Raw genomic sequence first — 17140 nt, 5'->3', positions numbered from 1 at the left:
CCCTCTGTCTTTCTCCCCCCCCCCCCCCCCCCAACACACACACACACACAGAGACACACACACACACACACACAAAATTATTTTCATTCAGGTATGCAGCTAAGGTATGCTTCATCCTGACACTCCTGCACATTTGACTACTAACTGATCATGCTCTATTTGCTTTTAATACACAATCTTTAATTCATGCACAATACTCTCTGTAGCTCCCGCCCTCTCCCATACAAACACAGACTTGGCCCACACTGGCATGTTTACCAGCTGGCGTCTGCAGAACAGACCAACTGAAGTCAGCGAGATCAGAGCCTTAAGCCTGTTACTCTCCCTTAACACACACTGTTTACATACTGTAGAAAGTGCACAGTTTGTGTGTGCAGTCCTCTGTGAAGGTTCTTCCTCTCCTGACTCTCAGCTAAGCCTCTTTTACTAGCCTGAGATAACCAATGATTTACCTGCTACCTCTGGCCTCTGCAAACAGCTCTGCAGACACTGTTCTTTCACACGCAGATATACACACATGCTGCATGCAGCCGCCCACCCAGTGCCCATCCGAGACCAACGTATGTCATATCCATAAGTGCACACAGCTCTTGTAGACTTTCTATTATTGTAAATGGAAAATCTTTGGGGTTTGGAATGTTGGCCAGATAAAACAAGTACTTTGGGTTCTTTAATGGGCATTTTGCAATATTTCCTGACATTTTGTAGACATAACAGTTAATCAATTAATCTAAGAAAGAATCAACCAATTGATTGATTGATAAGAAAAGCAATGGTTAGGTACAGCCCTAAAGTGCACACACGGAGACATTCAGACCCAGTCTGAGAGCTAAGGAATGGAAGTTGGTGTTGATTGTGCGACTTTGATTAGCCAGGCTAAGCCTGAGGAGACATAAAGGTCATGAAAGAGAGTGTTTCAGCATGTGGTGCCCTGTACAGCCCCCCCCCAACGCACACACACAAACACACACACACACACACACTTTCCACATCCCGGGGTGTGAAATGAAGCTATATGCTCTCCAGCCAGGAGATGGCACCCTACATACTCAGCAGGAGGTTTGTTCCTGCAAGAAAGAAAAGTATGGGTGATATCAGCTCAGCTCTATGACTTATTAGTTCTCGTAATAATGCTGTGTGTCCACAAATGAAACACAGTATGGAATAAAGGTAAAATAGAAAATTATTATTCATTTTTGTTTAAAAAACAGCTGCCGTTATTGGCATTATATTTATATTTTATTGATATAATGTATTACATCTATTGGATACACTTGATTTAATTGATTTTAAAGAAATGCATTGTCCAATCAGGATGTGTTGCTCATTGGGGGAAAACAATACACAGACTTGCTGTGATCACCCATACTCTTAAACTTTTGTAGACACAGCCTGTTCTTTTTGTGGTTTCTGTATTTGTTTTTATTTTTCTTTTGATATAAACTGAATCCTTGCGTGTGTGTGTGAAGTGGCGTATTTTACACAGAAATGTGTGTGCATGTGCGTGCGTGTGTGTGTGTATTGTGTGCGTCACTAGGGGTTTGGCAGCCACCCGTGGGATCTGAATAGCGGTGTCATAACCCTTTTTAAAAAGAGCCGTCAAAAAACAAAAAACTTTCACTTTCTTCTCATGGGCATCCTGCTGGCTTTCATTCTTGCACATTAGCCAGTGTCTTGGCTTTAGCCCTGCTTGACCCAGCTACACACACTCACATATCCATACAGAGTTGTAATCACTTTCCTGCAGAGACACAGTTATATTAACTTAGACACTGGTTCTTGAGGCATGCTAACATTTTCTTGCACACACACACACACATCTACCACTGTCTGGTGTCATTAAAATCGTCCGCATGCAATGTTGACCCACAACAAAACAAGCTCTGATGTCACAGGCCCAGGGTGTTGGCACAGCGATGGCAAAAATAGGAGGTCTGGCTAACAAAGCGGCGGGGTCGTTAGCAGTAATTACCCAGAATGCCTGTGATTGTGTCTGTGTGCCCATGGTGGGCTGCCACATTGCTAACGGACGATGGCTTTAAAAAGGCCCTAAAAAAACCTTTCATTGTGTTTTTCCCAGCGCTGGGAAAGTCAGCTATCGGTGCAAATGAAAGCAGGAAGGAGCCGAGCTGTTGTGGGACCATGCGCGCTCGGGCTAATGTTGCTTGTTTGCGAGGTCTTATAATCCTCAGCTAACTACCTATTTAGGCTGAGTCTCAACACCACTCTAATCATATCCATACCACATTAACTGAAGCCTGAGTGCTGCAGTGTGTCATTTGCTGACAGTTTGAACGTCATCCTCCAGCCTGTAGGAGCTTGTTCAAGCCAAGTCTGGCACCAGTTGGTTCGTCAGTCAACGCTGCCAATCCACTCCTTTGCTGACTGATGATATAGGCTCTGTTTCTCCCTCCAGGCCTGTAGGACCTATGGGTTCTTTAGCAAAAAGTAGTGTACACGGTATGGATACTTTTTCAGTCCATTTTAGGAAATTTAGGGCAATATATAGTGCATAAATAGTACATTGGAAATTCATTGTCTTAAATAAAATGGTTTAAAATAAATAAAGTGGATTTTGTAGCAAACAGGGAGTGATTTTAAGTTCGTAAACTGTTTATAAACATATCAGGAAATTTATATATATATTTTGTCTTTGTAAAACCTGCCACTGGTACATGTGGTCAGAGGAAGGAGCAGGAGAGCACTCAGGCCAGCCTAATCCAGGCTGAGAATGGGATTAATTGAGAAGATGAGTCTGGGAGCCTGAAGGCCGTTTAGTGGAGGTTAATGATGATTCCCTGACACTGAGTTAAGGAATCAGGTTGGATGGGCAGGGGGCCAAAGAGTGGTGCTGTCGCAGTCTGTCATGTTGATGGCTTACCAGTACTAGTCAGTGGTCCAAAGACGAGATTAGCATAACAAGCCTCTCACTGACAGGTTCTGGTGACATAGAGGGGGAGGTCCAGTGGGTGTAGGGCGGTAAAATGACCAGGGATGGCAGTGATGGAGGGTGGTGACAGGGGGCTCTAGCCTATGCTCCAGATGGAGGTAGACCCACAGCAGCTGGGGACTGGCTCTCATATCCCTGCCCCTATGTCATCTGCTGTGTGTGCGCACATGTGTGTGTGTGCAGGGACAAATAGTCAGCTGGTGTATGAGTCATACAAAAAGTCTCTGTCAGTTAACTGTAGCCTAAACGTCACAGTGCATGGCTCTCACATAAAAGCCAATTAGCGTTCTGTCTGTATGAAGGACAGTTTCTGCACCTCAACCACGTGAGTGTGTGTGTTTGTGTAAGTCTGTGTTCCTAACAGCCTAATTGGGGATCATTATTAACTTGCTCTATCCTAGATGAGTCTCACTGGGCCAGGGAAAGGATTGATTGTGGATCTCTCCTGTTCCCTCCAGCCCCTGTCACCTACCATTGACCAGCCTGATCATACTGATGATGATCATGATGAGGATGAGGATGAGGGCTGGCCCAGCTGTCAATGGACAGGCGTTGCAAACTAAACTTCTCTTGTCTTTTTTTTCACAAAATCCAACTTTCTCCAGTCGCCTACTCAAGGTTCTCATGGAGTATTTGTGTGCAGGAGTCAGTTCTCATGGCTCTGTGCTCGTTAACTAGAGCCGATAAAGAGTCTGTTTTTAACATAACAGAGGAGCATTAGCAAAGTTGGCAGATAAACTGTTGAAAGTGCGGATTTTTCTTATGTGTGTGAGTGATTTTGGTTAACACACACCCTTGTACCGTTTCACTTATTTACTCGATATCCGTTTTCTGCTTTTTATAGGGCCTGTTTGGGTTTTTTAATTTGTATGAGAGAAAGATCTGCCCTTGGGTGTAATTATAATGGTCGGCCACATGAGGCTGCATTGTTGGCCTGTAAACATCCCACCCCCACTGGCTACACTGCAAGCAGTCGTCTCCCATTGACTCAAGGCTGTTACACTATTAATGTGTGAAGGTGAGTTTTCAGGCTGAATAATAGAGGACGGCAGCCGGGCCAAAACTTTAACCTTACATGTGCAAATAGTTAAAAACAAGATAAAAAAACTAGCAAACAATGTAGTATATTGCCAAATCCAGAGTTTACTTACACCAACTACATTTGGCATGACATGAAATCTGGCATATCCCTACATTTCTCCTGGCATTATCGAAGTAAGAGCAGTTACATTATCATTTTAGGAAATGAGGTGTTTGGAAGAGCTGTAATGATATTATAGGTGTTGTTTTGCCCAAAGTGTTTTTCCGTATACTCTCTGGAGAGGGGAGGGTTGTGGCATGTTGTCAAATGCGTCATTTATTACCATACTCTGGGAATATCCATTTTGTGTGTGTGTAGCCTCATATTCACAAATGTAGTTTAATTTAAACCCACCGCCAATAAAATGTGCCTACTGGTTTACATGCGGCTCGTAACTCGGAGACACGGCCTCAGAAGCTCTAACTGACGTCTTATTGGCGGCCAGCTCTGGGATCTGCACCTGTCCCTGGTACACATACACATACACATATACACACACACACACACACACACACACACACACACACACACACACACACACACACACACACACACACACACACACACACACACACACACACCCTGCATGCACATGTACGCAGACGTTCTCACTTACTTTGTACAAACACATACCACTTCAAAGAGAGCTCAAGTTTAAAATGTTATAAGGCTGTCATGAATTGTTTTGGTTGATTCTTTTGTGTGTAATGAAAGAAGTGCTAATGAAGTTAGTGTACGCAACAAACAGGCCAAACCAGGGTTGTTTCTCTGATCTTTCTTTGCCTTCACACAACCAGCTTCACCCTCTTATGTTCATGGTTAATGCCTGTCGTCAAAGCCTGCTGTTTAAGCATCTGTCCTAATAGTGCTTAATTGCCTGCTTATTAACTTGAATCTTGTTAATATAGGAGATCAGATGAAGGGGATGTCTATGGGTGTCTGGAAGTGAATGGAAGCTAACTAGCATCGGCCACACACATGCACACACACTCACTCACACACAGACACACTGTGCAGTGCCTCTCCATATGCCGTACAACATGCTGTAGGAGCCACTTTCATTCTCCTCTCCTCCTCCTAACCCTTGCACTCTACACAGTAAAAGCCACTGAGCTGCTCATTAATAGTCCATCCAGTTTCAGCATGCTCTGAGAATATTTGCGTTGGTTGATTTGTGGGTGAGGAGGTGGCCGCCCACTACTCAAACTTGTCCCCTGGAGCCGGATGAGAGTAAGTGACCGACGAGAGAGGTGGGTCTTTCCCATGGGAATTATTTCCCAAGAAAGGGACGCCTGCTTAATATTAGAGTGGCACAATGTCTTTATTCTGAATCTACTGAGGGGGGGTTTCTCCTGAAAGATGTGGTTGTGGCATAATTAAATTACGGTATGTAGTATTTGGTGTGGCATTTTATACATACATATTCTGTACTATACACATTCTTTTTCTCTTATAAATGTATGAGTCTTTTCGTCCCTCCTGTACTCTTTCCCCTCCATCGCTCAATCCTATATCTTATATCATGGGTGCCCCCCCACCACCACCCCATATACACACACACACACACACACACACACACACACACACACACCTTGTCTCCCCCCTAGGGGGCGTTGTGTAGTTGTGCAGTGCTAACGATCCAGGACTGTCACTCCCGCTGGGATGGATGAGCCAGCAGACCCGGCGCTCAGGAAGCCTCATTAGGATTCCACTTTAATCCGTCTCTGACAGGACCAGTCCAAGAACGGGATGTCCCCTCACACACGCACTCACGGTAGAGGCGTACACACTATATAGACATTGTCATAGAATTACACGTCACACACACAAATACAAATGCACTTTTTCCCATGCACAATGAACAGACTCACTGACACACACACACACACACACACTCACACATTGTTATGCTAATTATGTGTTATTCTTCCCCCAACAAGGATCTTCCATCATCCCGGTGTCACTGCCTATAGAAATCCACTACAGATCATAAGAGCTTATTATGGGTGATTAGTTAATTTGAGGGAGGGAGAGTTGGGAGGTAGGAAGAGAAGGATCGTTTTCCTTCTCTGCTCTCAACACTCTCTCTCTCTCTCTCCCTTTCTCTCTTGCTCTCTCTCTCTTTTGCTCTCTCTTTCTCGCTCTCCTTCTTTCTCTCCTTAGTGAGATATATTGATGAGCACGTTGACTGTGTTATCAATAATCTCCTCTTTAGTTGTCGAACAGTGATCTCCACTAATGAACCAGCACAGTTGTCACACTGCTCTTTCCGTGTGTGTGTGTTTGTGATTGTATCTGTGCATTTGTTTCTGATAGAGAGGAGCTACGCCTGAAGCTTGAAAACTTTTAAATATAGTGTAAAATAATACATGATACTGGGAGTTGAACTTTTACAACTACTTGTAATTAAAGAAAACTCTTGAGTTATTATTTATTCTTTTTTCTCAAAATTATAATGATTGCATTGCCAAGAAAAGTTACTTTATACTGCACATAGGTGTAGAAATGCCTTACTAAAGCTATTTGGTCAAACAGAAAATATGTCAACAATCTCTGCGCTATTCTGCCACTAAATTAAAACTATATTCTATTAAACTAAACTACACTCAAATGGATTAAGTCAGACAAATAAGTGAAATAAAAAAGATAAGATATGATAAGACAAAGTAACAAGAAGGGAACTAAAGCTATCATGGCCATGGTCTGTGGACCATATGTGTGTATGATTGTTGTGTGTGGCAGCCTTATGTTGAGCGTGTGTTTGCCGTGGTCCATAGGCAGCTGCCGCAGCGTGGGCTTTGGGCTTCATTATGTGGCCCTAATGACCTGCTGACAGCTCAACACTGACACACATACACTGTAGTGGCATCATCATACACTTGACAACATCTCAGCCAAAGAATGGGGAGGGGAAAAAAAGAGATGTATATATTTATGTTTATGGATCATATAAATATACAGTACATATACACTTAGTTTCCTCTCCTCTTCTCTGCAGTGAAGCCTGATTTCAGCAGTTTTTTTTGGCCCTGGCAATTCCCTTTTAATTATTAACACGAACATTATTAGGCTTTCACTATTAAGAGGCCTTTCATTAGAGCTAGACGACACCCTGAAGAGAAATTTGAACTCACTCCCCCTCTCTCTTTTTATTTTCCTTCTTTCAAGACTTTGCATGCATGATCACAGCCTTTTGACTTCAATAGTACTTTTTGTGTGTGAGATCAGCATTATATTTTGTTCTCTGTGTATATGTGTCTCAGATTTAATTGTATTAAAGTTTGGTGCTATTCAATGAAGCATTTAAGGGACACTGCCATTGCAGAGGACTTTCAGGCAGGCTGTGTCTAACCCACTCTGAAAAGGGGTTATTTCTGCATTATGGACCCTCTGGAGAGGGTGAAGGGGGGTGAGGTTGCCTCCTACAACATGGCACGCTCCTTAAGCCATCAGGCATGGGGAGGGACGCCTAATTGAACATGATAAAGTGTAAAGTTAATTACCCCTCACGCCTGTCACTGATAACCCCATGAGGGGGGCCAGCCTCAGGCACAGCTGTTGGGGGGTGTGTGTGTGTGTGTGTGTGTGTGTGAGACACACAGAGAGAGTAAGGGTGACAGGACAAAAGGCAAGGGCTCCCACGAGGGTTGTGCAGTGGATGATGGCAACAATCGGCTTTTAAAGATACCTCTGTCCCTCTGGTGCACCACTACTTAACACGCCTGCCCCACTATGAGTCTTAACACATACACACAGAAAAGTATACAGCTGACCTTTTAGACACAGTTGGTAGTGTTGAAACAGTCCAGTGGGTGACATATTATGTTCTTTTGTGTGGCAAACCTATATATTTTAATTTGATGCACCTGTTCACTTCTGCTCACTTACGGCATGATTCGTCTGCACTTATTCAGAGCTTTGTCAACTTTAACTTGCTATTCAACGTTCTATAAAGTTTGCAGAGTGTGGCAGGTCAACAGGTCTTGGTTAGACTATTTTGGAGACTGAGGATCGATATGTCAAATGTATGCACAGTCTGTGTTCACCTCAGTTAGACTCAACACTGTCTTTGAACGTGTGTGGTGTGTTTAGGTGTGGGAGCTGCCAGCCTGGCCAAACTGACCTTCATGGTAGGTGGAGTGGAGGAGGAATACAACGCTGCGCAGGAGCTGCTCACCTGCATGGGAGCCAATGTTGTTTACTGTGGACAGGTTGGCAGTGGACAGGTAAATACCCGCGCATGCAAACACACACGCAGCGTACCTGCCTTCCTGCTTTGTAAACTGAGTTTATGCTCACATATACAAGATTTCACACATTAGAGCAACTTAAATACATACTATGTGTATGTGTATATACCCACACATACTGTATAAATACACTTACACTTACTCACATGCACATATGGATATATACAGAATAATTTCTGATGAGTTGATAAGGACATTTTACTAAATTATGTACAAGGTAAAATGGAATTCAGTCTCTTAATGGTGTATTCATAGAGATCATTAAACCCACCTATTCCTATAGCGTATGGTAATATACCTGAACATAGAGTGATATTTGACTTTCATTTGAATTCTGTTTCACATAAGGCTCTACGCTGTACATATTGTTTTTCATGAGACAATATTCCAAATTTAGATTTGTACCAAAGATCAATAGACCATCTTTCCTTAAACAAAGGGATGTTTTATAACACAAAATATATACATATTAAACTGTAACTTGTTTTGAAAATAAATAAATCATACAAAACAAAGATTTCACCTCACTAATCCGGGAATGTCCATGCAAAATGGACAAAAGCTAAATCATCTTATGCTGATGGTTTATGTGTTATGACCTTTTTAAAATGCTTTTACATGTTGCCTTGCAAACCTCATATACAAAAAGTAAAAACTGGCTTTCGGCTTTCTGGTCAATCCTCTCTAGGCAGCTAAGATCTGCAACAACATGCTCCTGGCCATCGGGATGATTGGGACTGCAGAGACCATGAACCTTGGCATCAGGTACTGTTACTAAGCCTCCACCTACCTGTTATCGTAAAGGGCATAAACAAGGATGAAACACTAGATTTACATGGGCACAGGAAGTGTAACTACATGTCCCGGTGGGGTTCCTTTTTCTTCTTGTGGGATGTGGAGCAGTGGACTTTTCCTCCTGTGTCAACAAAATGTTTTTCAGACATTTGATCATAGGAAATTTAGAGCACTATTAACTTAAAGGTGTCACGTTTAAGGGTTAGCCACACCTCAGATATAGGCGTCACTATAAAAGCAATTACTAAACCCCAGATATGGCCGTAACTGTGGCAGTAATTTACTTCAATACAGATTTGGAAATGTGTGTGTGTGTCTGTGTGTGTGTGTGTACGTGTAGTTTATGGAAGTGCGAGGGGGATCTGCCCAGCCCCAAGTCAGAGCTGCCTCTGTTGGAGAGAGATGGATGAGGGGGTGGAGCCACAGTCTGATTTACATCTGCAGATTGAGCTCTCACTAGCATCCTGTCACAACCCTGTCACTGAACACCGCCTAGAAATCCCATCATTCATCATGCTTCGTCCTTGCATAAAGCCTCTTTGGCCAGGAGGCTGAGAATGATGGGATATGAAGTCTACTGAGTAAAAACAAAACATTTTGATATGACAGGCTCTATCTAAATATGTGGCTCACCCAAGGATTCACAAATGTTGGACGGTTGTAGTATTTCCTTTTTTGGAAGCTGGAGTAAGGACATTTGGTTTTCTACAGTAGGCCTACACATCGGTTATTCCTCTATGAATGAACTTACCTAAGCTATCTGATTAGATTTTCACCTTTTAGAATTGTGAATTTATTATCTACTCTATTTATACATGTCCCCTGTCAATAATAGACTGTTTCCTCTGTTCACTGTGTTACTATAATGTATTTTTATTGGTTTTGGAACTTAAATGGTGTGTGTGTGTGTGTGTGTGTGTGTGTGTGTGTGTGTACATGCGCGCGCGCGCACAAATTGCTCCTCTCACAGTGCAGCTGTGTTAGTGCAGCTGATTTATCTGTGCTGAGACAGAGGAGGAAAATTGGCATGAGCAGTCGCACATAAATCCCCCCACTAGGCCTCTGAAATATGGAGGCATTAAGGGAGCAACACAGATTTACACATTGCCACACTGTCCATGATACACACACCACACACACACACACACAGATTTACGTCAACAGACACTGAAGACAGCATTTTTCTACCAAACTACTTCTTTTCACTGGGTACATCATTATAATACTAACTACTGCATCTCTTCACTTTGAAAAATATATCTATCTATCTGTCTATCTATCTATAAGTCAGTCTTGATTGTGTGTGTTCCCATGCCCCCCAACACACAAAGACGCACACACTTCTTACTAGCGCTTACAATCTCCGGGGCTTTACCATAGGTTTTGACAAAGACTGTCATCGTTTAAAGAGAGCACACACCCGTAAATCTCCCATGCTGCATTGCGGCCCAGGCTCATATGCAGAGAGAACGCTCTCTTAGGCGTATGCGTACACACACACATAAGACACAGTCCAACACAAAGGAGACTGAGCACTCACAGCCAATTTACAGGAAACGGTAATAACATTTTATCACAGTGGATTTGGGCCTGATAGAGCTGCCCTTTCTTCAACTATGTGTGTTTCTCCTCACCCGTACATGCAGCCAGACACACACTCACACATGCGGTTCTGTTCGTGGAGCTAATTTGTTGATCTCAGATGGAAGCTTGGCCGTCTCCAACAGAGCGTGACGTTCTCTTAGTGCAAAGAATGGCCACGCATGACAATTATGAGTGCGCACACACACCCACACATCCTGCCTTTCTGCCATCCTTTCTTTCCCTCTCTTTTGGCTTTTATTTCTCCCCATCCCTATTTGCTTTACCTCCTCATTTTATTCTTTTCTTTTAATCCCCTCATCTCTCCTCTGCCTTATTTTCTGCCCGCCGTAATTTCTGCATGCAGCCAACCAGTCAGTGAAAGAGGGGGATGAGAAGCTGCAGAGAGTAGTGGAGAGAGGCAGCAGTGATTTTAATCATGAAGATGAAAGGAGATGAAGAAGAGGAGCGAGGCGACTGGCCCAGGAAGGCATATGAGGCTTTTACAGCTTGCAGTTCACCTGGCACACCTATGTACCAGCACTCAGTCCTGCATACATATATTGCAGTCACTGATACACAAGTAGGAACACACACATTTGCTCCTTTATTTATTTTATGGGGAGAACAACAGACAAATTGAAAGGATATGACAAGCCGCGACCCTTTGTGTTGAGAGACTGAAATAGGTTTGCCACAGCACACATATGAACACAGACACACATCTATCCTCCTGAAATGAAGTGTGAGCACATGTTCTGGTGAAGATTAAAGTTGGGTGATAAACGCTCTTGTAGCCTCCGTAAATGGGATAGTAAATGCTTGTGTGTGTATATGTGCTCGTTAGCTCTTTAATGTAATAATAAATGGGAAAGGGGTTGGGCTTCCTCTCCTGTGGCATCAGTCGAGGAGGAGAAGCTAATCGCAATGAAACAGACAGTAAATATCAGCGCCACAAATGAAGTCCACCTGCTAGAGCTCCGCCGCACATAAACACCCTCCCCTCTTATTTTCATCTGCATCCCTCTCACTCTCACATTTCTTTAATCTGCAGTGGCATCGCACAGCAACACGTTAGTTTCACTGTTGGTGTCTTTGTGTGTTTATCCATGTCAATCTTGTTAAAGCGTGACATGTCCTCTTCTCCACGCAAATTACTGCGGGCGAAGAACAACACCACTGCGTCAGCTAATAACCACGGCCGTGTGTGCATGAGCTGTTGTGTGTGTGTGTGTGAGTGTGTGTGTGCGCGTGATGGGACCAGGAGGGGAACTTCATTGATTTATCGTTAACAGAGGACAACAGCTCCCCGTCAGCGTCTCTGGTCGCTATAACAAACGATCTGCGCGCTCGGACGCGCTTTATTGTAGCTCAGCCAGTAACCTTTTCAGCTGCTGACCCAGAACGCAGGGAGGGGCTGCCTGCTTGTGTGTGTGCGCAGAGATGGTGGGGGGGGTGGGGGTGTTGGGGGGGTTGTGCGCGATGTCAAACATATGTCCCCCAGAGTCCTCAGACAGGGAGGTGTCAGCAGGGAAGACAAGGGGGAGGAAGAGGAGAGGAGAGTAAGTGGAGGCGGAGAGGAGAAGCACGATGGCGAGGGATGCTTACAGACATAAAGTCATCATCAGAGAGACTGCCATTAAAAAAAATAAGACTGCAAGTTAAAACACATGTTTACGCACATGCAGGCACGCAGGCAGCATCACTTATGCCACATTTCCAAAACAGTTTGTTAAAAAAAAAAATACCAGAGAGGGCTGAGCGGACACAAAAGAGACGGAGGGTAAGGGAGGAGGGAGAGACATGGGGAGAGTGTAAATGCAATTCCCATTCTTAATTAGTTAGTAGACAGCTAATAAAAAGTGTGGTAGTAATGGCAGAATGAGAGCCAGGTGGAGGGAGGGAGGCTGTTGGCCTTAAGGACCTATGATGGTTTAATAGTCATATTGAGAGCAGAATAGAGTTACAGGCCTGTAAGTAACAGTGAACTGAGGCAGCCAGAGCTTGATGTGGTCAGCTTTACACTGGCCTTTAAACTGTTAATATACAAAAGCTGCACTACACAGGCAGATTGAACAACCGACACAGACGCTGTAGTTACACCCACTCTACTGTAATGGCAGGCACTTTGTTTCATGCTCCTGTCTGTCTGTGCTCTCTTTGTCTCATTTCCTTTCTGCTTCTTTTCATCATTGCCTATAGAGATTTGTCCTCTTGCATATGAAAGTGGGTTGCTGCTAAATGGGGCAGCAGAAGTAAGATCGTACTTCTACACATGACAGCGAAGGTTTATGGCTCCCCTGTGCTGCTTAACCACTTCTCCTCCTTCTCCTCCTCCACTTTCTTTTTTCATGAAAGAGGGATGGTGAAGGATAGATGTGCTGGTAAACATCAATACTGCATTATCCAGTATTACAAAGCCTTCAGCCATTAACACTGAGGAATGGTCACGGCCTAGCATAAGGTTCAGCGGGGGTCACTACAGTCACCAGCCGCCCCACACCCATCTTTTGTCATGTGCCTCTTTTGGTCTGTTTTTGAAAATTAATTCCATAATCGGCACTCCTATCCCTCCCATCCCTACTGTCCTGTTTCCTTACTCCCCCGGCATAATTCCTTTTTCCTTTTCTGTCGCTACCAGCAGTTTTCACCTTTATTTCCCCACCTCATACTGAGTCACTCTATTGCTGTATTAGGACAGTAGCTAAAAGCCTTAGAAGTAAAATGTAAATAACATCATTTACAGTATTCTTGTTCCACACAATGATCAGTAATATTAGTCAGTGTGGCAGTAAACACAATCCTTCAGATACACTAAACCACTACACCAGCAGAGCCCATGTGAAAGAAAGTCACAGAGCCACAGAATGTTGCAGGGTTTATGTACCCAATTTGACAGTTTCACACTAATGTTTGACCCATGAATGTGCCTGTTTCCAAGTCTGAAGGAGATACTGACCTCAGTGTTTTCCTCCTCTTCCCAGACTGGGTTTGGACCCAAAGCTGCTGGCAAAGATCCTCAACATGTCCTCAGGTCGTTGCTGGTCCAGCGACACATATAATCCAGTCCCCGGCGTCATGGAGGGAGTCCCCTCTGCCAACAACTACCAGGGCGGCTTTGGAACCACACTAATGGCCAAGGTACAACCTGCTCCCTGTGTATGTGAGTTATGTATATATAATATAATATAATATAATATAATATTATATATATATATATATATATATATATTATAAATGTGTGTGTGTTTCTTTCTTAGGGCTGTAACTTATAATTATTTTCATTATTTTAATCTCTTGTTTTTGTTTTTTTTATTAGCTGATTGTCAAGTTTTTTCTTTCTGTTTAGTCTATAAAATGTCAGAAAATAGTGAAAATTGCCCATACAAGTTTCCAGAGCCCAAGAGGACTTCAAATTACTCGTTTAGTCCATCCAACAATCCAAAATCTAAAAATATTCACAATGAAATAAAAAAGAGAAAAGCAGCAAATCCTCACATTTGAGAAGCTGGATGCAGCGAATATTTGTTTTTTTCCCTCAAGATACATTACTTAAATGACTAATCATTTATCAACATTGTTGCCATTTAATTTTCTGCTGATTGACTAATGGAATAATCAAATCATTGTTCAGTTACTACTACTTTTTCTCTTCTTTTTTTATTTTAGTCTTTTTGTCAGTCTCTTGACAAAAACTGATTTGCTTTGACTCCCTTTTAACTGTTCTTTTGTCTCTGCGTGGTACTCCAGCTCTCCTCTTCACCATTCCATCTGTGCCACTTCATTTTACTGTCACTGCATTAGCTCTTCCTTATGGGTCAGTCTGTGTCTGTGTATTATTTAGTGCATCTGGGTGTCTATTAATACACTTGAAGTGTGTGCTCTGCATACATCAGCCTGATCAGCTCCATCACACACACACCAGACTCAAGAAATCTCATAGAAATGCCAGCAGTTAGATAAACAAAAACACATTATTATGTTAGTCCAGCTATCTGACACTCAGCCTCTCTTTCTCTCTGTTTCTAGGATCTTGGTTTGGCTCAGAACACTGCCACCAACACTAAGACACCCATCCCTCTGGGTTCCCTCGCCCACCAGATCTACCGAGTCATGTGCTCCCGCGGTTACGCTAACAAGGACTTCTCATCTATCTTCCAATTCCTACGCGAGGAGGAAGGACAGTGAATGGAGGGGGATGTTAACACCACAACCACACACCCCAGTGCCCGTTATCCCACTATGCTCAGGAGAGACTAAGGCCTTGCCCTCAGGCACAGATCTGCGATCCAATTAACATACTGTATGTCGACAAATGTCTCCTCATAGCATTAGCGGAATCATATTTCCAATTCATGGCTCTCCCTTTGCAAGGGGCGAAATGCTAAAACTGACCTTAGATCAGTATCTAGAGACAAAGTTTAAGGCTGAGAGGCCAGAGTGGAAAATGGAAGGTAGGATGAGGCAGTGCAGGTACACGTGTAACAATGCAAATAATGTGTTTTTTCAGGATGATTCATGAGTAATGACTGCATAATTGTTCAAAATATGTTTTTGTGGGGTTTGTGCTTTTTGCCTGTTACCTAAATTACTCTGACCTGCCCGTGTTAAAAGAAAGAGGACAGAAAAGGCAAAAAAAAGTATTCACACAGTGATGGAAATTTCACTCAAGAGAGTACAAGAGATTGCAGAGTTTAGGGTACGATTTTCTCTACTAGAAAACAATCCCATATTCACAGCACTACATGTTAGGTAACCAAAACTGGCCACCCTGTGGGCTCATAGTTTACTCGTTTTGTTACGTTTCACTGTTTTTTGCAGGAAGTCGGTGTCAGTCAGTCACTTATGTGTCACCTGAGTCATCCTGCCAGCATATATACTTTCATTTGTTGATTTCATTGTTCATCACCCAATTTATTTTTACATTGTGAATACACTAGTTACAGTAGTTTGATCTCTTTGGTACATTTAACAGCATTTAACTTGACACTTACTGGTTCTGCTCGTTTATTTACTGTGAGATATATCTGGTTATTTTTGCACTGTGTGCATCGCAGTGCGATGTGCCGGCTATTTTGATATTGTTACAGAATATCTTTGAACTCACCTCTCTTCTCTACTGTCTACATCTGCTTATCGAGCCACTGGAGTATTATTTTGTGACCAACACTGTTAAAATTTTATACTGTTCTCTACAAAATATTGTTCTCTGTGTCAGTAAAGTCTATCGTCACATAGTCAGTCTCTCTCTCTCTCTCTCTCTCTCTTTCTCTCTTTCTCTCTCTTTCTCTCTCTCTCAGCTCGTATGAAATCAATGTAAAATGTGAGGAAGGGTTCCTCTCTGATGTACATAATGTATATTTCATACTGTTGTGTAGTATTGAAGAGGAATCTATATGCACGTCATTTTTTTTTTTTTGTAAAATTCATTAACGGTGTCTACAGTTTGTCTTTGCTCTGTGAAACAGATGTTCGGTCACATTGTAACCTTCAATAAAAGATGTTTTGTGTATTTGGTGTTCATGATGCTGAAGACATGCAACTTGTCAATCAGTATATAATTCATTATAGCTCATGTAATTATCTCTCAGTTTTGAAGTTGCTGATATGGGTAATAGCATTTGATAGCAATTATTTTAGGAAGTACAGAGCTTTTCTCAGTGAGAGTTTCTCTGTGGCCATTTTACCTGTTAAATAGTGAGAATATAGACATCAAAAGTGATTATAGTCCCACTATACTTAAAATACAACATGTTACATCTATTGTGTCTTTGTCCAAAGTAATTGTAAATATGTATAAGTACACATTAACAAGTCAAGATGGCTGATGTAGCCATGTTTATTTTAAAATGAACCCACATGACGAAACACGTTTATGCACCCACTTTATTCACTACCTACAGAATTAATGTCTATAGCAATCCATCCACTAGATGCTGAGATACGTCTGGAACCGTGAAAACTTTGACCTGCTGGAGCACTGTAAAACATCATACAGGAATTTAGTGGAATCAACTCATCTTTTGTTATTAACTTAACAAATATGGTCATTTTTTTTATTGAAAGTGACAGTGGAGAGAGACATGAAAGGCAAGGGTGACATGCAGCAAAGGGTGAGACTCAAATGTCTGTAGAAGGAATTTCAGACCAAACTTTAAAACATTAGTAAATTTGACTTCTTTTGACTTCTTATGATATATATATCATTTACTATACATACTTTTTAAAAAAATAAAATGTATGTTTTTGTGAATAGCATAAATGGAATTACAACTTAATCTGGTTATACAACCCTGCTGTAAATTATAAATAAAGCTGTTTTGTTCCTTGAATGAATGTACTGCTGAGAGTTCACTAAACTCAAAGAAATATGATTTGCAAACTTCCCAGCATGCATTGTTTGAGGGTTAAAACTCTCCTTTTACAGTTTTAACAACACATGATGGAAATGTACTGTGTCTTGAACACATGTTAAGACAAGTC

At 42.3% G+C, this 17140-nt stretch overlaps 1 protein-coding gene across 1 annotated transcript in view; it reads left to right on the top strand.

Annotated features, from left to right (window-relative positions):
- Positions 1–16169, top strand: part of hibadha (3-hydroxyisobutyrate dehydrogenase a) — a 20033-nt gene extending 3864 nt beyond the window's left edge. Inside the window, exons 5-8 of the mRNA XM_046059597.1 lie at positions 8124–8257; positions 8970–9046; positions 13642–13798; positions 14687–16169. Of these exons, the coding sequence (XP_045915553.1) occupies positions 8124–8257; positions 8970–9046; positions 13642–13798; positions 14687–14845 (527 nt within the window). The 3' untranslated portion in view covers positions 14846–16169. The remainder of the gene's footprint in view (positions 1–8123; positions 8258–8969; positions 9047–13641; positions 13799–14686) is intronic.
- Positions 16170–17140: the final 971 nt, after the last annotated feature.

This window comes from Micropterus dolomieu, linkage group LG09 (assembly GCF_021292245.1).
Source record: "Micropterus dolomieu isolate WLL.071019.BEF.003 ecotype Adirondacks linkage group LG09, ASM2129224v1, whole genome shotgun sequence".
Classification (NCBI taxonomy): Eukaryota; Metazoa; Chordata; class Actinopteri; order Centrarchiformes; family Centrarchidae; genus Micropterus; species Micropterus dolomieu.
The sequence above is the reverse complement of the archived record's forward strand: the minus strand, read 5'-3'. Positions and strand labels throughout refer to the sequence as shown.